This window comes from Taurulus bubalis (genome assembly GCF_910589615.1).
Source record: "Taurulus bubalis genome assembly, chromosome: 7".
NCBI classification, from domain to species: domain Eukaryota; kingdom Metazoa; phylum Chordata; class Actinopteri; order Perciformes; family Cottidae; genus Taurulus; species Taurulus bubalis.
This window is the reverse complement of record NC_136595.1, coordinates 21,980,984-22,006,507: the sequence shown is the minus strand read 5'-3', so window position 1 is coordinate 22,006,507 and position 25,524 is coordinate 21,980,984. Positions and strand designations below refer to the sequence as shown.

Here is a 25,524-nt window from a genome sequence, read left to right as displayed (position 1 = left end):
CACGAGAGCAGTTGGTGAAAATTGCTGAGCATTTCCGACTGGATGTGGGGGATAAGCGTTTGAAGGAGAATATGAAAGTCATCTTAATAGAAAATCTGTTTGGATCTAAACTGGATCCTGGTGGTGCTGTTGATAGTTCTGGAGCAGTTTAAGGATACTGTTCCTCGTCACATCGCTACATATCTAAGTGAGCGTAAAGTCAAGACTGCGGCAGAGGCTGCCATTTTGGCAGATGAGTATGTGCTGACGCACAGTGCGGACCGCGAGGGCAGGCCTCGGGACGATGCTCTGTACAGTGGGAACAGCGGTAATTTTCGACCCGTAGAGAAGCGGTGGGAGAAAGGAGGTGTACAGGGTAGACTTGAAAGGGCCGCACGTGGTCAGTTGTCGGTTGAGGCTGGTAACCAGTGTCATTAATGTAAGGGCAGGGGACATCTGAAGGCTGAATGCCCTGTTAGGACAAGTTACAAAAGTGGGTTCGGTGGTGGGAATGTTAAACCTTCCGCACTGGCTGTGCCGGTCCGAGCCAGTCATGTGGTTCCTCTGTGTGTGTTTCCTTTCGGTGAGCAGGTAGAACCTGGAGAGGATTGCAGCTTGGAAGAGTCTGGTTTCTCAGGTTTTGTGTCTGCTGGCCATGTGTCACTGCCTGGGAGTTATATCAGGGTACCGGTAAAGATACTGAGAGATACAGGGGCTTTTAATTCATTCATTGTGAGTTCTGTGCTGACATTTTCTCAAGGAACTGACACCGGGGAGTACATTCTAATGCGGGGAATGGGTTTAAATATACTGCCTGTCTCATTGCATAAGCTGGGGCTTGACTGTGGTTTGGTTCAGGGTGAGGTGGCCATGGGGGTACGTCCTGCATTGCCAATTAGAGGGGTGGATATCATTCTGGGAAATGATCTGGCTGGTACCCGGGTATGGGCTGACAATTCGCCACCTCCTATAGTAACCTCTTTTCCCTCGGTTCCAAAGATACCGGCTATGTGCCGTGGAGAGGCAGAAGCTGAGGTTGAGTAGACTATCACAGATGAGAGTTTGGCTTTCTCTGGGTATACACCCAACTCTCTTTTGTCTGTTTCCCGCAGCGACTTGGCGGCTGAGCAGCAGGCTGATCCTGCGCTTAGGGAGCTGTTCGACCAAGTGCTCTCGGGGGTCGATGGGAAGAGTGCTGCAAAGGGTTATATGCTGCAAGATGGTTTGTTGGTGAGAAAATGGATGCCGCACAGGGAGAACTTCGTGGGTAACCCGTTTTTTCAGGTTGTGGTTCCATCCAAATTCCGGTAAGAGGTGCTGAGGACGTCGCACGATCAATCTGGGCATTTGGGGGTTCGAAAGACGTACTATTATGTTCTCAGGTATTTTTTTTGGCCTCGAATGAAGAGGGATGTGTCTTGTTATATTAAAACATGTCATACATGTCAGATGACAGGGAAGCTTAACCAGACCATCAGGCCGGCTCCGCTGGCTCCAATTCCCGCAGTTGCCCAGCCATTTGAGCACCTAATCATTAGGGGTGGGGGAAAAAAATCGATTCAGCATAGTATCGCGACAGTTTGCATGGCGATATTGTATCGATACACGGAAGCCAAGTATCGATCTTTTTTTATGTAATCAATTATGGGAGGCATCGGAGAAAGAAATGAGAAATACGCCGTCCACGTGTAAATCAAACGTCTGGACTTCCTGTCACTCGTAGCGGCGCTGCTGCACAGCTGTTGCACGGCGCACAGGACAAAGTCCGCGACACGCCGCTGGTAAAAGACAAGCATAAATCAAACTGGCTGCTTGTACTCTCGTAGCGTTGGGATGACGGTGTTACGGATTAACAGGTGACCGTGTTAACTGGTGACTTCCGGCCGAAAGTTGCCAGTTAACACGGCCACTGTTAATCCGTAATACCGTCATCCCGACGCAGTTCCTGGAGAAGTAATATTATGAACCCAGACACGACGGCATTTGATGCTCCGACCTCTTTGGGATTTCCACAACAAGTATAACGCAAAAATAGTAGTTATTATCATGGTGGATGGCAGAAATGGAAACTCTTTGCACGGAGATAAACCACACAGATAAGCCCCGTCCCCTCTATGGCGCGTCCAGCTGGAATGACGCGACAATGCAGACTGTAATACAAGCAGTTCAGTTTGTCAGGTGCAACATTTATGAAAGTGTTGGTCAGTTTGTCTGCTTGACAATCACATTTTGCTGCAATAAAAATTATTGAATTGAGATGAACAGACTGAAAACGTTATCTTCTTAGATACAATATGTTGACAAAGTTTTCCTTTGGGGACAATTTGCGGTGAAAAAAAGGGAATAAAATCGCAATACTCAATATATTGCAGAATCGTGATAGTATCGAATCGGGACCCAAGTATCGTGATAAAATTGAATCGTGGGACCTCTGGTGATTCCCACCCCTACTAATCATTGATTGTGTTGGTCCCTTGCCACGTTCAAAGTCTGGAAGTAACTATTTGCTTACTGTGATGTGTCAAAGTACAAGGTATCCGGCTGCCTATCCGCGCACCATTACTGCTAGGTCTGTGGTTAAAGCACTGACGCAGTTCATTTCCATCTTTGGAATTCCAAAGGTCGTACAAAGTGATCAGGGTTCAAAGTTTTCCTCCCATGTGTTTGCTCAAGTCTTGAAGCAGCTCCGTGTGAAACATAATCAAGCTTCTGCATACCATCCTCAGAGCCAAGGGGCATTGGAAAAATTTCACCAAACTCTTAAGTCCCTGTTGCAGGGTTATTGCGTTGAGTTAAAGCAAGACTGGGAGGGGGGTGGGGGCTTCTCTGGTTGCTGTTAGCTGCCAGAGAGGTTGTGCAGGAGAGCACTGGGTTTAGCCCGAACAAGCTTGTGTTTGGGCATACGGCAAGAAAAACATGACTATAAAAATTAGTATTTCCCCCCCAACCATAGCAAGATCCGCAGATGAATGATCGTTTGGCCACTTACTTTGCTGCATGATCCGGTTGCCCAACCAGAAGCCCCTCGAAATTTGATCGACTATATAAACGGTTTCCGTCATCGGTTGTACTTGGCTGGAGAGAAGGCTAAAGAGAGTTTAGCCTCTGCCCAGGAAAAAATTAAGCGTCTATATGACCGAAGAGCTGAGATCCACCAGTTTAGTCCTGGCGATCAGGTTCTTGCTTTGTTGCCGTTTGTGGGTTCACCATTTCAGGCAAAGTTTCATGGTCCGTTCACAGTTTTGCATCAGGTTTCTGAGCAGAACTATTTGTTGTCGACACCAGACAACTCAAATGTGCCATGTAAACCTCTTGAAATCCTATTACACTCGTGGGTCAGAGCCCGTTGCATCGGGGGGAAGTGGGCAACAGCACGCTGTCAGACCTGTGCTAATGACAGGTACTGTGGGAGGACGGTCGCTGGTTAATTTGACGGTACAGGAGGATGATAGGGTGGTTTGCCCTGATGAGAGTTTGTTGCGGGGCCGGTTGAGGAATTCAGAAACGCTGGGTGGCCTGGATTCCTTGCTTGGGCACCTGTCAAAGGAGCATTTGTTGACTGCTCTGATTAACAACTATTTGTCTTTGTTTAGTGACGTGCCAACTCAAACACATTTGATAGAGCATGACATTGACGTGGGTGGGGCGCAGCCAATCCGCCAGCATTTTTACCGGGTGTCAGAACAGAAACGTGGGGTAATGGAAAAGGAAATACAGTATATGCTTGACAATAATATTGCGGAACCTTCTTCTTCCAGCTGGGCGTCTCCCTGTTTACTTGTGGATAAAGCGGATAAAAGTCCTCGGTTTTGTACAGACTACCGTAAGGTAAATGGGGTAACTAAACCTGATGCTTATCCATTGCCGCGCATAGAGGATCAGGTGGGCTCGGCTCACTTTGTCAGTAAATTTGATTTACTCAAAGGATATTGGCAAGTGCCCCTGTCCAAACATGCTCGGGAAGTGTCTGCTTTTAGAACTCATTTTGGGCTGTTTTCTTATTCAGTGATGAGCTTTGGGCTGCGGAACGCACCGGCGACCTTTCAGCGTCTAATGAATATGGTTGTGTCCGGGTTGGATGGCTGTGCGGTGTATCTTGATGATGTAGTGATCTACAGCAATACCTGGGAGGAACATGTCTCCCGCATCAGGAGGCTGTTTGATCGGCTGCAAGATGCAAACCTGACTATCAACTTGGCTAAGTGTGAGTTTGCAAAGGCTACCATCACCTATCTCGGGAAGGTAGTGGGCCAAGGGCAGGTGCGGCCCGTACAGGCGAAGGTGGCTGCAATTGAGCATTATCCCATGCCCACCACCAAGAAAGAGCTAATGCGATTCCTGGGGTTGGTGGGGTACTACCGCAGTTTCTCTCGCAATTTTTCCACTGTAGTAGCTTCCCTGACAGATCTCTTGAAAGCTAGAGCAAAGCACATCTGGTCAGATTCATATCAGCAAGCTTTTGAAAATGTTAAGGCTGTACTGTGTTCACCTCCTGTCCTTGTGGCGCCTTGCATGGACCGTCTGTTTGCGTTGCAGGTGGATGCAAGTGATGTAGGTATAGGGGCGGTGCTGTTCCAGTACGATGAAAATGGGGTGGAACGTCCGGTGAGCTTTTTCTCAAAGAAATGTAATGTCTACCAATTAAATTATTCGGTCATAGAAAAAGAGTCTCTTGCCCTTATATGGGCACTGCAACATTTTGAAGTATATGTTGACTTTGGTGTTCCTCTGGTGGTCTATACCGACCACAATCCGATAGCGTTTCTCCAGTCCTTGTCTTGCCCTTATTCTTATGGGGTAGGGTGTGACGACCCTCCTCCCATACCCTAGGTGTCACTGTTTCAATCCTCTTTACAGGTGCTGATTGGCGGGTCGTCAGCCGAGACGAGCCACAGCTGCTCCGGTGTGGCCTGGTCATAAAAAGGCCTCTGGATTTGGCTCACTCTCGCTGGAAGGTGGAGGACATCTGGTGCGTCGCTGACCTTGTCACCATTTTGTCTTTTGATTTGTACCTTTGTTTTCCTACTCTCACCTTAGTTAGTTTTGATTGTATTATTGTTAAATAAATAGCTTTTTGTTGGCAGCTGCTCGTCTGTCTCCCTGTTTTGTTGCAGGCTTGGAGCCGGGTTGTGACACTTGGAACAGTTCAGGATGACTTTCCACCAGCTCATCTGCGACTGTGCGACACTGTTGTGTGGATGATACTGCCGTGACTATTTTAATCAGTCCCAGTGCTTTGGATGTTTTGTAGCTGAGAACGTTGAATCCGTCTCCCTTTATTACAAAGAATGTGCACGTTGTCTTTTCCTGTCCTTTCTCCACACTGCATTTGAAAACACCACTAACCGGCAATGGAACTTTGGAGCGGAAAGGGTAGATCTTGGTGCTTGTGGGGCTTAGTTGAGGACATGGTATAAGTTTCTCGAAACTTTCGTTCATACAGTTTGCTGAGGCTCCTGAATCAATTAAAACTAGCATGCTACTGCCATTTAGCTTGATGTGTGTCTGTGGCAGCTCTGATATATTGTCAGCATCAACTGCAAACACATAGGCGTCATCACTACTGGAAGAGTCGGGTTCCGTTTCTTCACCTTGTGCCTTCGTTATGTGATGAACTTTTTTAACGTATTTGTTATCCTTGTACTGTGGTCGTTTTGTGTTAATGTCCTCAGTTTTAGAACAACATTGTTTTGCAAAATGATTTAGCTTACCACAGACTCTGCATTGTCTGCCTCTAGCAGGACATTCACGCTCATGAGGATATTTACCTCCACAGTTCCGGCAGCTGTTGTCCAAATGTCGTTTTTCTGACCATCGGCTGTTTGGATGCCTCTGCATAGTCTTTTGGTCCAACAGGTTGGCTGTTGTGCCTCTTTCGATGCCAGTCGCTTGCATTTCAGACAGTTCAAGTGTTCTTCCATAATCAAGAAGCTCATCTAGACCAAGTCCGGGCTCCCTCAGCGCTTTCCTGCGCAGCCTAGGTGATGTGCAGCTTTGTATGATTTGCGTTTTAATCTCTGCTTTGACATTTGCAAACTCACAGTTCTTAGCTAACATCCTTAGCCTAGTGTGATAACTGTCCACATGTTCTCCTGGTTCCTGTACAGTTTTTCTGAAAAGGTATACTTGATCTTGCACATTTTTCTTAGAAAAAAGAAAAGAAACATGCACTTTTTTAGTCCCCTTGGGGAAATTCTTCTCTGCATTTGACCCATCCCTGGTTCGGGAGCTGTGGGCAGACCTTTGAGGCGCCCGGGGAGCAGCTGGGGGTTGGGTGTCTTGCTCAAGGACACTTCGACATGTGAGCTATGGGGGGACTGGGGATCGAACCGGGTACCTTGCGGTTTCGGGACAACCACTCATCCCCTGAGCGAGAAATATCCAGATAACTTCTGCTTAGTCTCTGCATATTTATCATCTTCTTCTGCTAGTGTGTCGTAGATATCATGCACTCGTTCTCCTGCTATATGTAGCAATAAAGCTTTGAGCCTAGCATCTCCACCGATGTTCATAGCAGTGGTGTAATTTTCAAACCTTTGCACCCATTTATTCCAGCGAGGTCCAACAGAGCCAGGGTCAGTTTCTGTGTCGAAAGGTGGGAGCGCAGTGGTGTTTACTGTCATGCTTGCTGCTGCGGTGTGCTGTCTTCCATTCACCTCCGTCTGTGTTAGCTTCGCTAGCTTGACCTAGCGTTCGCGTTAGCCTCACTCACCCGCGAGTTCATTTTTCTCCTCTCTTTTCTGCTTGAGAAAACCAAGAGACAAAGACGCAGTGACTGGGTCGTTTCTTCGAGTGTTTTTCCGTTTACTCATCGTCGCCAATGTAATGTTTCTGTTAGTTGGTTTCACAACAGATGACCGACAACTTGATGTACATTCCCGGGCCTTTTTTCTCTACTCTCTTCCATGAATGTATACATTATATGCTGTCTGCTCACTCGCCTATGTCATGCATATCTATGCTCGCCAGGTGGCGTCGTTCTCACCGTGAACATCACAATCATTACTGCAGATTGGTGAATGCCAGTCGTGGAATGCAACTAAGTACATTTACAAGTACTGCAATTAAGTACAACTTATGGTACTTGTACTTTACGTCAGAATTTTCTTGTTATACCACTTTATACTTTATAATGAAGCGATTAGTTGATCAAGCAACAAAACAATCACTGAAGGTGTCTTGTGGCCATTTTTCAGCATACATTATTTTACTCAAAGCTAGGGTAGTTTTTGTTTTAAGAAACATCACCGGTGTCTAGTCCAGTAGTTCTCAAACTTTTTTTGTCACACCCCACTTTGGAGGAAGAAAAAAACGATCTCCATGAGATATGCTTTTCTGCTGTTTTTGTCTTGGCAAAACGGCAAGAATCGGTAAGTGGCCAAGAATCTTGGCCGTCTCGCATGCACAAGCGTAGCCTGTTAACAGCGTAACGTAAACATTTTCATGAAAGTACAGGCATTTTGCCATGTATTTATTAATGACGTTTTATGTCCGTGTACTTTGTACTTTTGTACTATGTGAAGTTATCATGTAGCTCGTGGGGAGTGGTCATCCTGAATCCACAAGATAGCCGGTTCGATCCGCGCTTCACAGCAGCCCACTGCTTCTTAATTACTAAGGATGGGTAAAATGCAGAGAATAATTTCCCCACTGTGGGATTAAGAAAGGATTATACAATCCTGTATTACGCGCCCCACCTGTAATACCTCCACGCCCCACTAGAGGGTCGCACCTCACATTTTGAGAACCACTGGTCTAGTCTGACAAAAAATTAGGACCACATTTTTTACCAGAACGGTTTACGGTTTTGCTGTAAAATGCAGGTTATAAGGCGCACCCTTTTATAAACCGCATCTACTAAATAAAATAAAAAAGTTATATTTAATCATAAACAAGCCGCGGCGGTTTATAAGCCGCTGTTGCTATTGCTACTACCCGCGCGTCCTCGCTGCCCGAGTCAGGCGTCGAGCCGGGGCTGGTCCCGCTACCGTCGGTGGTTGTCGAGGAGCTAGCTGCTGCAGCTAGCGCTGACAACACTGTTGTTTACTTGAGTTTAAACAGTGCAGCCACAAATTATTGTGGCTGCATTGTTTGAGCTCAAGTAAACAGAGTTGTTAGCGCTAGCTCCCCGCTTGTTAGCTCGCTGGGTTAGAACGTCTGCCTCTAGGACCCCTGCCGTCAGACCTGTTTTCCATCGCGCCTCCTCGGGTGAGTATTTCACGTGAATTTTGTACCGTATGTCTCTGCAACTGCTGCTAAATATAGAATCGTAAAAAAAATACACAAATTAGCCCCACCGATATTCAAGCCGCATGGGTCAAAGTTGAGGAAAAAAAGTAGCGACTTATAACCCGAATTTGACGGTACTTCCTCTAAAGGCCGTATGTGAATTACTTAAATTATTTTGATCAAGTGGCCAAAACGTTTTTTTTTTCCCATTGTCTCAGGTAAGCGGGTGTGTCTCGGGGAGAACTTGGCCAGAATAGAGCTTTTCCTCTTCTTCACCTCTCTGATGCAGCACTTCACCTTCTCCATGCTGGCTGGGGTGAAGCCTGTGATGGACTTTCGCTTCGGCATCACTCTGGCACCACTTCCATATGAAATCTGCGTAACCTCCCGCTGAATGTAGATCTGACATCAAATAACGTTTTAAAGCAATATAGATATTTTTTTTGTCTTCACCACTCGTGATTACAGTCACTGTGACTGTGTTTGTTGAATATATCAAACTGATATTTGGCATATTTGGATATACTGACATGTCATGGGGTCCACTGCAGAGATCTTTTTCAGTAACTAGTCGGAGGCCAGAGAGTGACTTCTGGTACATCGGCTTGGTACCTTATCATTAGACACAAACAATTATCTATGCAAATTCTGCTTTACCTTTGTAACATAAGCAATTCTATATTTTACCATTAATGTTGTCACTGAGTATAGACATCCCATAGCAATTAAGTCTCTTTTGAATTTCAGAATAACTGCAATTTAATAGGCACGTCTACATTATTTAAATATTTCTATTTCTTTCTTTCATTTGAGTGTAAAATATGTGATATATCTTAAAAAACATTTTGGATTTCCGACACCTGCCCAAGAGGATATGGAGGTCAATATTTATCTACAGAACATACCTTTTATTTTACTTTGTGACTCATTTAATTATGTTGTAAGAGAGTAAGGCAATTATCCCTATTATATATGTATAATATTATCCCTATATCATATGTTAGGGTACTATATCATTATTATTTTTAAAGCTAAGGAGTTAAAGGAAGAGTTTTTTGTTTTGAGATGAGATGGCAACTTAATTGGCAGCATGTATCTAATATTTTGTATGTATGTGTGCTCGTAATTAACTTTCAATTAAATGTTTTGATATTCAGACTATTATATAGAATATAATTCTAAGGGTAGAGCTTATGATTGAGAATATCACTGTATGCAAAAACCTTGTAAGTCATCTGGGTAAATAGGCTTTACAATAAAGTGTTAAATAACAGGTATTTAACACAACTAGAAGCCTACACAATAAAGGCCACCTGCAGTGTTTTTAAGAAAAGCTTTGCTCAAATTTGATGACTTCTCTGCTCTTGAAAAGTTTTTGTTTTGGCGATCCAAGTGTTTCACTGGTGACGAAGTCCATTCCAGGAAACAGCCAATCACAGCCCAGCCATAACCCTCCTGCACTGTTCACCTCTGTGTTTAGAAAGAGCTGCAGTCTGCACTGCCTCTGTGATATGAGAGGATCCAGAGGAAGCCGGTCACGATGGATCAACTCTCTGCGGTTTCCTCCGCGTGGCTGTGGCTGGACGGCCGCAGCCTGCTCCTCTTCGCTCTGGTCCTGCTGCTGACCGCAGAGTATTTGCGGGCCCGTCGGCCCAGCAGCTTCCCTCCGGGGCCCTGGGCCTTTCCTCTCGTGGGCAACATGTTCTCCCTTGACCCCGGCAATGTCCATGGAGACATGACTAAGGTAGGACTGAGGTAATGCGTCCATGTATCGTCAGATTGAGGGAAATAAATTACTTTAAAAAAATGATATAAATAAATTATATATCATATAAACTAAAACAATAATACTCTTAAAACTAGTTTGACACTCACCATTATCCACCATATTAAACTACACAAATATTAGCCTATTTAAGCTTAACTAAAATTATCTCCACTTTGACCAACTACAAGAGTAAAATTATATGAGTTAATTATATGAATTATATTAACTGTAATATATAAGGCGCACATGGGGTATTTCTGCTTCATGAGTACTTTTTCTATGTGTATATATATGTATATTTTTCCAATAAGACATTTACATAAGTGAGATTGCAGGACAAAGCAGGACTTTTACTTGTAAAGGACTATTTATATAACAGTATTGCTGTTTTTAAGAATCTGAAAATGTGGGCATTATCTCAAGAAACAGTCAGACTCAAATATTTGGGTTGGATACAATTCAATGAATATGAAACCATAGAAATGGGAGCGCTGTGGAGGAGACAACAACAGTGCACACACGTGCAAAAATAGTTTACCTAGCCTTCCCAGCTTTGATATCTGTTGTTAAATCTAATTTGCCTCATTTTCACCAACACTGCATATTATGCAATGTGGTAGTTGAGGGAAAACTCTAATACTTCCTCCTGCTTTTTTTAGAGATTTCTCTCAACTCAAAGTGATGGTGGCATGTTTGCTTTTCACCTCACTCCCTCGTGTTGTCTTCGTGGCAGTTAGCAGAAAAATACGGGAAAGTCTACAGCCTGAAAATGGGCCCCTCGTGGACGGTGGTGTTGAACGGCCTCAGCGCGCTGCAGGAGGGCCTCACTAAAGGAGACCACATGAATGACCGGCCGGAGTTTCCAATCCACTCTGATGTGCTGCCCGACCTGGGTAAAGACTTATTAATAATCACGTTGTCTAAGATGTTCTACTCCATCACTGATGCAGCGATTCGTGGATAGAAGTGACATACAATATTTTGCTCAAGTGGAGCTGCTTTGAAGTTCGAGTGTTGCTAATGATCCAGAGGTTTATTACAAGTTTAGTTAATCAAGCATTCCTCTACAGTTTTATCAAATTTACACTTTATAAAGAGACTGTTTTATACTCACTGTGAACTCATTTATATCACAATATGTTGTTCTGAGTTGGCTCTTAATCTAAATTAATTTTTTCTCATCAGGTATTATTTTTTCTAATGGATATATGTGGAAACAGCAACGGCGATTTGCCCTCTTCACTCTCAAATACTTTGGCGTTGGCAAGAAATCCCTCGAATTCTCCATATTAGATGAATTTATTTATATATCGAAAGAAATCGCTAATCATAAAGGTAAAGAATCTGACGTACAAATGTCTAAAACTGGCTGCAACGTGACACTGCTGTAATCTGAAGTCAAATACATAAGGCTTCTTACTGACTACACACTTCATTTTGATATGTTTGACATGTGATCAACTGTACAGGAAAACCCTTCAATCCACATTTAATAATGAACAACGCCGTCTCCAACATCATCTGCTCCCTGGTTTTCGGCCATCGCTTTGAGTACAGTAATGAGAAGTTTCTGAAAATGATGAAGTTGTTTGACAAAGGGTCCCAGATCGAAGGCTCCATTTGGGCACAGGTACTGCATTTCTTAATTACAGATGAAAGCGTCATGCTTTAAAACCTCGGGATTCAGTCATCTTTTGATGTCAAAGACTAAATTGTTGCTATAGGCATTGCACGTTGATGTAAAAGTCCCCTTAGTCTTATTTACATTCTTTTCGTTGATATTGACAGCTGTACAACGCGTTTCCTGTGCTGATGAGGCGTTTGCCGGGGCCACACCACGCGCTTCAAAACATTTACGGTGAAATAATGGACTTGATTAAAACAGAAATCGATAAGCACAAGGAAGACTGGAACCCCTCTGAGCCCAGAGACTTCATTGACTGCTACCTGAATGAGATTCAGAAGGTGGGTGAACCGACGATAAGAAAAGATATTGGAGACTGTTTTGACGATTCATCTTTCAAAGTCATTTTTCAAGTAAAACTGCCAGACTTTCCTCAATCCCAGCTTCTCATGTGAAACATTTGCTCCTTATATTTGTCTTACATGATAGTAAAATGAACATCTTTGGGTTTTTGACTGCTGAAGTTGCAGCCCTAATTTGTAAGGTTTCGCTCATCTTCCTGAAGAAAGATCAAGTTTAAAGGCTGTAAATTGGCTTTAATATCACTCAAATGAAAGTAACATTACTTGTATGACTCAGATTTATGGGCCTATAACTATTTGAATGTGAAAACACATTACAATACCAACCAATACCTCTCCAGTATGTGTTTCAATGGCGCCTTCCCTTTTCTCCCTTTACGACCCTTAGTCCAGTTTGGTGTTGCGGTTGCTGTGATCCAATGTCATCAATTTCCACTCTCTGAATATTTTACTTTTGTGGAACCTATAGGCAAACAAGTTATTCATATTTTGCATGTACATTTTAAAGGAAAATGTACATTGATAGCAATAGGCCCGTTTCACAGCATAAACACATAGTTGATCAAATTAATTATGATCCAGTTCTATTTCAGTGAGCCAGCATGCAAAAAAAACACAATGGAACAGGGCCATTTTTAAATAATTGCTGTTGTGAAAAAGGCATGACATGACATTGTGCATTTGTTAAATGTTCAGCGTCAGGACAAGAGGGATGACGAAGCAAATGCTGGTTTTAATGAGGACAATCTGGTAATGTGTGGCTTTGATCTGTTCGGGGCTGGCAGTCACACCACAGCCGTCACCCTGCGCTGGGCTTTGCTCTACATGTCAACGTACCCCGAGATTCAGGGTAAGAGCTCACATGTGGTCAAGACGTCATCGGGAGTTTGCTTGGCAGAAACAGTGCAGACCTGAATTGCACTCATTAAGTCCCAGACAAATGTAATGTGTCCTCATTCGCTGTCCTGTTTCACAGCAAAGGTCCAGGCGGAGATAGACGGAGTGATTGGACGGTCCAGACAGCCGTCCATGAAGGATTGCACCAACCTTCCCTACACAGACGCTGTCTTACACGAGGTCCAGAGGATGAGCAACGTAGTTCCTCTCAGCGTGCCTCATGCTACCAACCGGGACATCCAGCTGGGAGGCTACACAATCCCTAAGGTCAGTTCTCATACACAATTTGTATGTCATATGCACAAATATGTTGCATCTTTATGAATTTTCCTTACAATTCCCATCGCCAGGGAGTGACTATAATCCCCAATCTGACCTCGGTGCTATTCGAAAAGAATGAGTGGGAGACGCCCGACACCTTCAACCCCGGACACTTTCTGAACGAGGAGGGCAAGTTTGTGAAGCGAGCTGCTTTCATCCCTTTCTCTGCTGGTGAGGAGGATTTCATAACTTATTTTTGGGGCGGTTGTATTGCCTTCATTAGATAAAGCTGGAGATAGATAGGAAAGAGGCAGAGCAAGGGGGGCGACAAGGTCAAATAAAGGAAGATCTACAGAATTTCATGTGTATCATATCAATATTATCAATATATGTATATATATACATATATACATATATATATATATATATATATATATATATATATATATATATATATATATATATATATATATATATATATATATATATATATAGGTATCATCGAGTGATGGGGAAATTGTCTGATCAACTGTTGTTGTGTGATGTTGCTGCAGGCAAGCGATTGTGTCTCGGAGAGAACCTGGCCAAGATGGAGCTCTTCCTCTTCTTCACCTCCTTCATGCAGGGCTTCAGCTTCTCCACGCCTCTGGGTGTGGAGCCTGTGCTGAAGCCCTGTTTTGGCTTCACCCTTTCACCCCACCCCTTTGAAATCTGTGCCACTCCACGCAAAGAGTGACACACCTCTTCAAGAAAAATATCAGAACAAATATATTTCAGATTATTCATTTTGCTAGATTTTTGGCTACTCGGGGGCAGAAAAAGAACAACCTGACACAGTGTCCCCTTAAAATGTTGTGGTTAATGTTTTAGCAAACTGCTGCCTATTTACAGTCTAATGTGCATGGAGCAATTTGAGCATTTATTTAGATTAATGTCTCTGCCAAAAGTCCAATACAGTCTACCTTTAGGTCTGCTTTAGTCTCCAACAAAACCTAATTAACCATCTGGATCTTTAGCATGCAAAATGGTTGGCTTTTTTTTTTTTTAACAAGGAACTCTAAGGTCACAATAATTGTCACCTTAAGGGTTCGGCTGAAAGATAGATATGGCCTATCCATTTTTATCAACAGCATTTTTCACTTTTACTGTCATTCATCTGTAATGAAAAACATCTGTAAAATCCTAAAAGAAGGACATCTTTGCCAACATCTGGAGCTCCTGAATCCAAGTATGTCACATCAAGGAATGTTACCTGCTTAAACATTAAAGTTGAACAGGAATGCGGTGCAAATGGGGCAAAAAGGTCATCAACCTGTGTGCTGGGTAAGAGGGCAGACATCAGCGATAAGAATATACACACTGCAGTTCAGTTACGCAACCTCAGAAAAGTAAGACCGTACTCTGACAGTTATCATTATAAGCAGACAATCATTGACCATTGAAGTAGTTTACAAGTTTGACATCATTTTATAAAAAGACAAAAAAGTGATGTTTATTAACTTTCATTCGACATATACACACACGACAAATAATAATAAAAACCTTTGCACATTTTATATACTGAGGAATATTTCTCATATAATGTAAACATGATTGTGTACAGAAAGGATAAGTAGAGGCTCGCCCTCGGAGAAGCCTCAACACCCTCTCACTAATCCAGCTACATGTTACAGTTCACAGGCCGCCGCGTTTCACTTCGTCTGTTGAGGATGTTTCCTCGTGACGGGGAGCGTTTAAAACCACATGACTCATCTTCCCTTCCTCTCTGGACACTGGATTTTGTAGCCCACCCTGTAGGCCTGCAGGTACACGCGCACCTGGTTTATCCTGAAACAAAGCATTTATTATCATTTCAATTATGCAACTTGACCTTTGCATTCGCTGAACAAACTAATGCTACTGTAAAACACCTCTCACATAATGTCTGATCCTGAACTTGACTCACTATTTACAAATCTAATCTAATCTATTCAAGAAAGTACACATCGAAGAGGAGATGGCAGGAAAGTTCTTGTAACATGACTAAACCGCACTGTGATCAGACTCCACCCGTCTGCTACTGGAAACAAATATGCTCAAACTACTAAATACATATCTATTGAATAGAAGAAGGAATCCGGTCACCTGTATTTAGTGCAAAGCTGAACTCCCAGAGGTCCACAGCGGTCAATGTAACTCTCCCTAAATGCCTTCCGTACGGCTCGAGCCATACTGACCACCGTGGTGACCACAGGACACGTCCTGAAACACACACACACACACACACACACACACACACACATACACATACACACACATACACACACACACACACACACACACACACACACACACACACACACACACACACACACACACACACACACACACACACATCCATGGAAATAAGTAATAGTATTCATTTGAATCACATGGCTTTCCCAAACCGAGACACATTTTATCAACAATTTATCATAATTGCTTTGGTATTGCAAGTTCCACTATTGTGAAAACGTTACTTTGCGAACTGTAACAGTCAAATAAAAGAACAGCACCATCTGAATTGTGCCTCTATCTGTAATACTAGTCTGAACGGGGAGGATTTCAGATCGACACACGTGCGTGCTCCCGTGTGAATTTACATAACGGCACGATCAACACAACGCGGTGCGGTCATAGATCACATGGGTCTTTATATAGCTGTACACAAACTTTCACTGAAAATAGCAGACCAGTAATGAGCACTCGACAGACCACAGATTAAAGAGACGCTGGTGTTATTTGGTGTCGTTCACACTCACAGTCTCTCACAGCGCAGGCCGGCCGTGCCCTCTGCACACGTGCAGCTGTTGTGAGGACTGCATGTGGCCCCGTGGCGGCAGGGCGGCACACAGGGGGTGGTCACCGCTGTAGAAATGCCACACAGCAAGAGTCTTAATGCAAGGTGAAGGCATAAAAAAGGTATTTTAAACACACACACACACACACACACACACACACACACACACACACACACACACACACACACACACACACACACTAACCCGTTTCACAAAGACTTCCAGTAAATCCTTTTGCGCAGCGGCACCTGTTGAGGCCCACACACACTCCACCACTCTTACAAGGTTTCTGACAATGGACAGGCTCTGAGGGAGACAGAAAAGACAACACACAGTCTAGTCTAGGGTGAAAAATTCACAGAACATCTATTACTGTTGTTGTAGTTGGGAAAATTGGTTCTATTATTTCCATTGGAATGTCAGCACTTTTCATACAAGAGATGTAGCTCAAAGTGCTTTACAATTAAAAAATACTACAACATATTAGCGCAAGGGCAATTAGACAATATAAAAATAATAATAATGACACTAAATATAAGCCAAAGTACATAAATAGGTGTTCAGCTGTTGTTTAAAAATGTGGTCGGGTTCTCCAAAATGTTGGAGCATTGATTAAAGAAAACATATAGTGTGTGCATTTAAAAATCTACGAGCTCATGAAGGAATTTAGGACAGAGAGTCTGCAATGTAAGCCGGTTCCAAACCATTAGGAGCTTTAAAAACACTATACGTGTAGCTAAAACCTATTACCTCGTACTTTGAGCAAGCAGTGACCTGGAACAGTGGCCATGACAAAGTGGATTGCTTTTTAAATGTATCCTAACCAAACATGACACTGAGGAGGGAAGCAATTCTCTCTGGTTATTGACTATTCCAGATCCACTTAAAACATCATTTTGTCATGACTGATTACACGATGAGATGTGGTGTTGAACAAATATTAGAGATAGAGGCTGTATGTCCAGCAGCAACAAACAGTAACTTTAGCCTTCAGACATGAGAGTTGCTCTAAATTCTGTGCACAGCTCCACTGCCTGGCTGCCCGGAGAACTGCATACCAACACTGTTAAAATAGAGACTTTGGTTGGAAGTAGGTTCCAATCTAGCCCTAAGTTATGATAATATATACACATATACAGTATATACCCAACTGTGCGTTTTACATTTTCCTTTACATCTTACATTGAGAGTCAATAAAACTAAGTTTAGCTCACAATTTGTTATTTTAAACTTTCCACCCACAAGAAGAGTATATAAAATATATTATCTCCTGAGAAGGAATTTGGCATACAGACACACCGTCAATGATGATAAACACAGAAAAGTGCAGCAATAGAAAAAAAGGCAACATCACTGTTGTAGTTGTCACCGAACATGTCCAGAAAGCAGCAAAGAGAAGAAGAAGCCAGAACAGGGAAAACTATTTTGCATCCACAGCCGGTAACAACCCAAATCTCATTTTGTTTAAAAAGCCCAATAGCTGATGGAATAATGGAACCTCATATATCAGTTAGTGACTCCACTGGGGCGGGAAAACCTTCCTGATGGACGCAAATTAAAAGGCGCTGCGAGTGAAAAGGGTGCAGAGGGGCCGACAACAAAATCAGCAGCTCATCAGAGTAAAAGCCATTAGAAGCACTGCAGTTGCATAAATTACAACAGGTGGGGAACAATTCTCATGACTTTTATCATACTACAGTTTACTTCATCGAAACACGGGTTGAACATGGGTTCTGTATGGAAAATGCATGCCGACTAATATTATAATTGTATAGCAACGGGTAGATACAAATAGTGAGTGGTTTGTCACCTATCTGGCAACGAGCTCCTTGCCATCCACCAACACAGGTGCATTTGTTGACATCCACACACGTTCCCCCGTTTTGGCAGGCAGGAGTGCACAGGGCTGCAAAACACACACACACACACACACACACACACACACACACACACACACACACACACACACACACACACACACACACAGATATAACAGTAGGTCTGTGTTGAAAAAAATGACACTTGGGGGTATAATGCGTTATCTAAAGATGACGTTTCTTAAATTACACGTTGCCTTTTTGTTTTTCCTTCATGGTATAAGACACATTTTAGCAGTCAGTGCTACTAACAAGCATGGGGGAATGATGTAGAAATGACTAGCTCCCCCTCAAAAGCACCTCCATGCCCGGTGTAACTGAAGCCAGATGTGTTGGAGGTTTTGTTACTCACGCAAGAGGCACTGGGGGCCGGTGTAGTCAGAGGGACACTGGCAGGTATCAGGCCCCACACAGCGACCACTGTTAGCGCAGGGCAGCTCACACACGGCTGAGAGAGAGAGAGAGAATGTAACCATATTGACCATCACGTAACTGCTTATGCTATTTTTTAGCACAGTCTGCTTTGTTTACTCAATGCAATTCTATCCTCCTTGTGTTTACAGACAGAGTTTCTACAGTGTTTGCCTATCCAGAAGTGTGGCAGTCTTCATTAACATCCGAGGTGATGTACCCGTGTGGCAGCCTGCTCCGGTCCAGCCAGAAGGACACACACACTTGTTCCAGCGCATGCAGGTACCTCCGTGGGCACAGGGTGGGGAGCACATGGCTGAAATACACAATGCATACGTCCATTTTCGCACAGCAACTGCAAATAACTGTGTTATTACAATGACATACGTGGTGTTCATGTACAACAGCCAAGGTTGGTACCTGAGCAGCCCAGTCCTGGGTAGCCTGGAGGACACTCACAGCTGTTTGGGGCCACACACACGCCATAGTTTTGACAGTGAGGGTTACACACAGCTGGAATGGAGAAAGGTTAATACACATTATTTCATTTGAATATTTAACAAAAATAAGAATAAAGCGATCCATTTTGCTACTACTGCTGTCTGCAAGATTCTATGTTTGACTCACGCGTGCACTTGGTGAGGTCATCGGTTCGCACTTCATAGCCAACCCTGCAGGTGCAGTTAAACCCACTCAGATGGTTCACACACAGCTGCTCACAACCTCCATTTGTGAAGTCCCCGCACTCATTCACATCTGATGGCAAAAGACAGCAGGACAGTTACACAGTTTCACATTTCAGAACTGCAAAAAACAATCTGTGTTACACAGTCTGTTTGTATGCTTTTTGGCTGAAAAATCAGGGAAGCTTTGTTGTGTGCACACAAACTTATCATCTAATAAAACGTGGCCACAGCTGAACCAGTCATCCGATTCCCACCCTTTCTTTTATCCCAGCTGCCGTGATTGCTTTTAACGCACAACCCCTGCTTGGCAAGGAGAAAACGGTTATTATGTGAAGGACTGCAGCAATAAATGTTTCCAAAATGATGCATTGGGAATCGTTGAATGGTTGCTTCAATAGATCGTGAAGTTTGAAGGGATTCAACAAAGTTGTTATTTTATTTTCATAATATGTAAATATGACCTTGAATAACAAATTCCTTTTAAAATATATAGTGAGATGAATAAATAAACAGAGTGTCATCAGAACAGAGAAAATTAAGTCTCACCCACGCAGCTCCTCTGGTTCTCGCCCAGCTTCCAGCCCGGCCGGCAGCTACACTGCACCCGGCCCTCAGCCCTCACTGAGCACGTGTGCTCACATCCTCCATTCCTCAGTGTGCAGGTTGTAACATCTGGTCAATGCGAAAATACATTATTTTAACACTGAATGTTTACAAATGATGACAAATGAAAAAAAAATATTGATTTGTCGATATAATAAGATTTAAAAAAAATTATGAATGAATACATCTGTAATTTTTTAAGCGAAAATGCAAAAACCCTGATTCCAGTTTCTAAATTGTGAAATGTACTGCTATTTTTTTGTCTTATTTTATAGCATTTTTCCTCTATTTTCTTACACTTTATAGACAAGAGGATTAATTGAGAGTTTCATCTGCAGATTAATTTATAATACAAATAATAATTATTTGCAGCTTGTAATTATGGGCAACAGTGAAATTATTGGACATTATTGGTTTTATCGAAAGATATCAAATAAAAAGTAATGTTCTCTGAAAATGCAATAGCTATAAATAATTTGTAAAAGCTGTTGTTTAGGAGTTAGAATATATATTTTATGCTAAAGTTCGGTGTGTGGACTTTTCTTTAAAAAACAGCTTGACTCACTGTTTGTAAAGTGTCCCAATTTTAAGGTACAAATAATTTGTTTATTTATTTTTTCAACTCAAAATAATGTGATGTCCACACTGTAATGGGAAACATACTGCTGCAGGTGAGGTTGTCTGTGTCCAGCAGAAGAGGAGGAGGGCAGTGGCAAGAGCGTCCTCCCAGAGAGTTGATGCAGATGTGAGAGCAGCCTCCATCCTGGAGTTTACACTCATCAATGTCTGAGCACACACACACACACACACACACACACACACACACACACACACACACACACACACACACACACATAGATAAACATATTTTTTGGACACACTTATTTCTGCATCGCAACAGAGTCTGGCATTCTCATGAATCCTCCAAAATGTGCCCTGAGGGCTTCCACTTACATATGGGCAGATCATTATGCACGCACACAAACCAACACACTCAAAATGACAATGTGAGATGACATATTCATGGCAGTTTGAGTAAACCAGCCTGTTTAAACAACTCAAATGAGTAGGTAAACAGAGAAAGAGTGTGGGTGAGTGACTGACCCACACAGGTGTGGCCATCAATGTGCAGCTGGTAGCCGGGCCTGCAGGAGCACTGGAAAGATCCCTGAGCGTTGATGCAAATATGCTCGCAGGTCCCACTCAGTTCCAGACACTCATCAACATCTGGGGAGATCAGAAACATTTAGTTGACTCTTCTGTAATGGCACAGCAGGGCTCATTCAGGCTGAAGTTAAACACTATTTGCAATCCTTTTCAGCACTTGTTTCAACAAGCTTGGAGGGCCAGGGGAGTGGGGTTCTTTTGCAAAAGAGGACCAGGTAATAAGAGGCAGGTTGTTTTCCCGTGGGCTGTATATAAAGATACATTCAATATTAGAAGATTATTATTCGATATTGCATATACAGCCTATGGTTTTACCCGTGCAGTTGAGTCCGCCCTTGTCCAGCTGGTAGCCCGCGTCACACTGGCAGCGGTACCCTCCTGGTTCGTTGGAGCAGTTGTGTTGACAGTGGCCGTTGTTTACCGCACACTCATCAACGTCTGGAAACAAGAACAGTCCTCAAGGTGTCTGCTGAGTGCTGTGTGCCCAAGGGCTGCAGGCACAAGTAATTGTTTGCATGACATAAGTATCACTGGTGGACACTTAGTGATGTGGAAAACACACCACATGCTGCTTACCCACCGAAACAAGCGTGTCCGTCTCCATTGAAGCCCTGGTAGCATTGGCAGAAATAGGAGCCAATGATGTTGCCACAACGAGCGTTGGTGTCACACCCGTGAACACCTGATGCACACTCGTTCTTATCTGGAAAGAGAGCACACACAGAGACGAAAAAATAGATTCAAAACTCAGTTCATTTCCATACAATGATTATCATTCTGCCATTCGGGATCATTTTAATGGAAGGCATAACAGCAAGCATTAAAACACGCGCACACAAGGAAGCTGACCCCGTCTACAGGAAACCAGAGTTTTCCATGGAGGGACGTCAGCACTAATTGCTTACCTTCGCAGTGTGTGCCGTTTCCCCGGTAACCTGGTCGGCAAACACACTTGTAGCTCCCGAGCGTGTTCTCACACACACCCTGACCGTCACACACCGCAGGACTCTCCGCACATTCATCCACATCTGGGACAGAGACGAGAGAACGAGGGAGAGAGAGAATGCTGCATAAAGTAGACGACTTTCACTCACTTGCTGTGACACCGTTTGCAATAAAACATTGTAATTGCTGAGTAACTGTTGTCTGTGCAATGCACCCTGCAGTTACATAATCATTTTCATATCAGCAAACACCAATTAAGTCTTTTTTTAAGTCATTTTAAAATGTTGCTCCTGCAACACTACGGGGAGCTGTTGTAAGACAATATTTAATTTCCCCTTTGTCCAACACCACATGTAGTACTTTCCCAAATCAATTTAAAGAAAATGTACTCTGCAAAAACATCCCTTCTAGAAAGAAGCAAAACATTCTTATATTAAATCAAATCATCCTATATCAAAGCAAAAAAAAATTACCCCATTGGCAGATTTTTTTGCTTGACAAGATTTCTTAAAATAAGCCAAAAATCAAGAAAAAGTAAGGCATACTTTCCTAAAATTAGATATTTTTTCAAATCAAAACATGCTTGACAAGATTAATATTCTTTTTGGGCAAAAAATACTTATTTTCTTGATACAAGGCTTTTTTTACTTTCTTGAAATTCCTTTTTTTGCAGTGAATTGTAAAAAAAATGGTATTACAAAAAGCTCTTAATTAAAGATGATCTTTTCCAAAACTGCAGGCTTTGCTTGTGATTTGGGTCTTACCATGACAACCATGACAGCTTAACCCCTTAAAAAGCAAGCAGCATGTGTTCAGCATGGAAAGAAGTGCATCATACCTTGACACACGGTGTAGTCTGGACACACAGGACCTGAGACCAGAAGTGCAGAAGAGTTTCAGAAAAAGCACAAGGGAGATGTAAAAAAAAAAAAAAAGGAAAACAAAAGAAAGCTAATAGAATATATGGGAGATTTTAGAGGACCAGTGAGGAAATGAGTCATTCAAGAAAGGTGAAAGAGCGGAAACGAAAACAAAGAGTAACAGCGGAGGCCAGCAGCAAAGCAGCAGATTAACGCGCTCTATCCCTTTAAAGCCTTCCTTCCTGTCAGCAGGAGTTATTAAGTCTGCAGGAACTCAAGTGAATAATGAGAAACTCACAACAGCAGATCTGGACATCCGTCTCATCCAGCTGTGGTGGAGCTTAAAGTCAGACTTACCAACACAGGCTGGAGCCTCTGCTCTGAAGCCCGGCTGACACTGGCACACAAAGCTGCCAGGAGTGTTCACGCACACGTTCCCCAGCTCACGGCGACACAGATCCTCGAAGCTGCACTCATCCACGTCTACAGAGCAGAGAAACAGAGAACTATAAATAGGGGGGCTTTCAAAAGCTTGTTTGGATACGGCAATGGTACCAAACATCCTGTCAAAGAGTGCTCAGGGAAGACATGTTGCCTCGAGGTTCTACAATGCTTCTGAACAAACTTTTTTTTATGTGTAGACCCACATTTCCCAGTCATGCACATCAGATGTGAACATCAGCCTCACCTGCGCAGCTTTTTCCATTAAGAGCCATTACATATCCGGAAGGGCACGAGCAGGTGAAGGACCCGGGGGTGTTCCTGCATTCAGCATCACCCTGACAGGCCTGCAGGCCCGTCACTGCAGCCAGCGCACACTCGTCTATATCTGTAACACCCATACGGTGCACATGCATTATGACCATACTACATGGGGCTAGAATGGTACAGATCATCAACTGTCCTTCTGACACACTCTCATACACATACAGTACATCTCATCTCTTTCTCTCTCTCTCACACACACACAGATGCTGACGAACCCTGGCACCCTCCAGCACCCATCAGGTAACCACGGAGACAGCTACATGAGTAAGAGCCGGGGCTATTAGTGCAGCTGGCATGGGGACCACACGGTCCTGGCCCCTCTTCTTCACACTCATCAACATCTGTTGAGTACAGAGAGAAGATAATATGTTGCATCCAACTAACATCACTGTGTGCAACCACTAGGCACATAACACCGGTGCTTCATTGTACTGCTCCACTGGTGGAAAACATTTAGTATGGCATTGAAATATCAAATGAAAAATCGTTGTAAAGAAAGCGGATGATAGTGGAGACGAGTGGTGGCCTTCTTCTGAAGAATGGTCCTATCAAGGAAATCTTTTCAAAACAATGGCTGTAAATCGTTTAATCATTCTTTTATCTCTTCATTTGTGTCCAGTAATAACGCTTGTAATTGAACGCAGTGCTGATTTACTGATGTTCCAATGTTACTACACAGCACCTTCATGTAAACACTTGATCTGTCGCTGACTCCGCCCCCCTCTCACCTTTGCACCCTGCTGCCCGCTCCAGAGTGAAGCCCACCGGGCAGGCACAGTTGTCCCTGTCCTTCACCGTTCCTGGTGGACAAGCGCAGCCTGTGCTGTTCTCCAGCATCACCTGGTTCTCCTGACACCGAGGAGCAAGACTGGGGCTCGGGGAAACCGTGGTCGTCGAAGGAGCTGCTCATGTAAAAGGGAAATATAGCAACTTAAGGAGTAACGGTGGAAACAAATGAAGAAAAAACAACAAAAACAACTCACCTGTGGTAGGCATGGGGCTCGGTGTCGACTCACTGAGATTCCCGATGGCATTTTCAGTGACCTGGTTATAAAACAGGAGAGACCAACACATGGACATCATTTATCACAGGATCCATCAAGGACGTCTGTCTCTTTTTCTTATTTGTCTCTTTAATAGCGTGGAGGGTTTCCTTGGTCACTGGCCTGGCTCTTGGTGAGCTCCGTCTCTGTGTGTTTCACAACTTCATTTTCATTGTTCTCAGGGCTGCTCAGAGGCTCCGACACTGACAGAACCAGAACCAGAACCAGCAGCAGGGCTGACAGGGGAGTCCTGAGGTGAGTCATCATCACCCGAATCTGTGTGAAGATGGGGAGGTGTGTTTGCTGAGCCAGCAAAGAGAAAAAAACTGCTCAAAAGTGTTTAATAATGCAGAAATGAACAGTACTTTCTTTTTAACATATACTTGGCATTTTTGCACTTTCTTTCTCATTATTATTGTTTAATTTCCCAAATGAATACACTCTGCTGTCTTGTTGTATATATTGAGTTTTCTTGAGCAACTGTGGCTCAGTGGCTAGTGGTTAGCATGCCCATCTTTCAATCAGAGGATCGCTGGTTCGAGCCCCAGCTCCACTAGTCCATGTTCATGTGTCTTTGAGCAAGACACTTAACCCCAAATTGCTCCCTGTTGTTGTGTCTATGGTGTATAGAGCAAAAATGTAAGTCGCTTTGGATAAAAGCATCAGCTAAATGTAATTTTGATATATATATTGAGTATCTTTCAATTTCTGTTATTATTGTGTCTTGCTACTGTGACAAACAAATTTCCCCTTGGGGATGAATAAAGAATATATATATATATATATATATATATATATATATATATATATATATATATATATATATATATATATATATATATATATATCTCAATCTATGAGCGTGAATGAGTTTGTGAACATGTAGGCCTGCGTATATGAGTTGTGTGCAGCAGACACACACAGCAGCCATACAGTGCATGTCCAGGCAGGCACAACAACATAGGGGTAAGATGAGCACCCTGTTATTAACATCACCCTGGGCTGTCTACACAGAACAAAAGAAACTCACAGCAGCTGAATACAGCTCCATGTTTTACATTAAGTCAGTTATATGAAAATATGAAAAGCTGCGCTGTCTATAGAAAACTTTCGCAGCAATATAGTCTGAAAAAACTATAAATAAATACGTCCGCGGAACTAACTTATAGGGAAATGATGCGATACATAAACTGAGTAAAAAGTGTAACAGACTTACCGGGGGGAG

The 25,524-nt window shown here is 43.1% G+C and overlaps 3 protein-coding genes across 3 annotated transcripts in view; 2 read left to right on the top strand and 1 right to left on the bottom strand.

Moving 5' to 3' along the window:
* LOC306738876 (uncharacterized protein) overlaps nucleotides 1–8,602 on the top strand; it is a gene marked incomplete at both ends in the record, with an annotated part of 31,375 nt that extends 22,773 nt beyond the window's left edge. The window contains one exon of the mRNA XM_079220805.1: nucleotides 8,427–8,602. Coding sequence (XP_079076931.1) covers nucleotides 8,427–8,602 — 176 coding nt within the window. The remainder of the gene's footprint in view (nucleotides 1–8,426) is intronic.
* A 1,146-nt stretch (nucleotides 8,603–9,748) lies between these two features.
* Nucleotides 9,749–13,856, top strand: LOC306738875 (cytochrome P450 2J4-like; the record flags this gene model as incomplete). The annotated part of the gene is made up of 9 exons (XM_079220804.1): nucleotides 9,749–9,952; nucleotides 10,710–10,869; nucleotides 11,162–11,311; nucleotides 11,446–11,606; nucleotides 11,765–11,941; nucleotides 12,659–12,812; nucleotides 12,939–13,126; nucleotides 13,210–13,351; nucleotides 13,675–13,856. The coding sequence occupies 9 exons, from the start codon at nucleotides 9,749–9,751 to the stop codon at nucleotides 13,854–13,856; spliced, it is 1,518 nt and encodes a 505-aa protein (XP_079076930.1).
* A 929-nt stretch (nucleotides 13,857–14,785) lies between these two features.
* Nucleotides 14,786–24,563, bottom strand: LOC306738874 (uncharacterized protein; the record flags this gene model as incomplete). Its single annotated transcript, XM_079220803.1, has 20 exons — nucleotides 14,786–14,947; nucleotides 15,245–15,361; nucleotides 15,901–16,006; nucleotides 16,144–16,245; nucleotides 18,169–18,264; nucleotides 18,448–18,543; nucleotides 18,648–18,740; nucleotides 18,855–18,983; nucleotides 19,460–19,585; nucleotides 20,180–20,302; nucleotides 20,621–20,743; nucleotides 20,999–21,121; nucleotides 21,264–21,386; nucleotides 21,589–21,711; nucleotides 22,467–22,499; nucleotides 22,846–22,971; nucleotides 23,177–23,317; nucleotides 23,985–24,158; nucleotides 24,240–24,300; nucleotides 24,423–24,563. The coding sequence occupies 20 exons, from the start codon at nucleotides 24,561–24,563 to the stop codon at nucleotides 14,869–14,871; spliced, it is 2,235 nt and encodes a 744-aa protein (XP_079076929.1). The 3' UTR covers nucleotides 14,786–14,868.
* Between the last annotated feature and the right edge of the window lie 961 nt (nucleotides 24,564–25,524).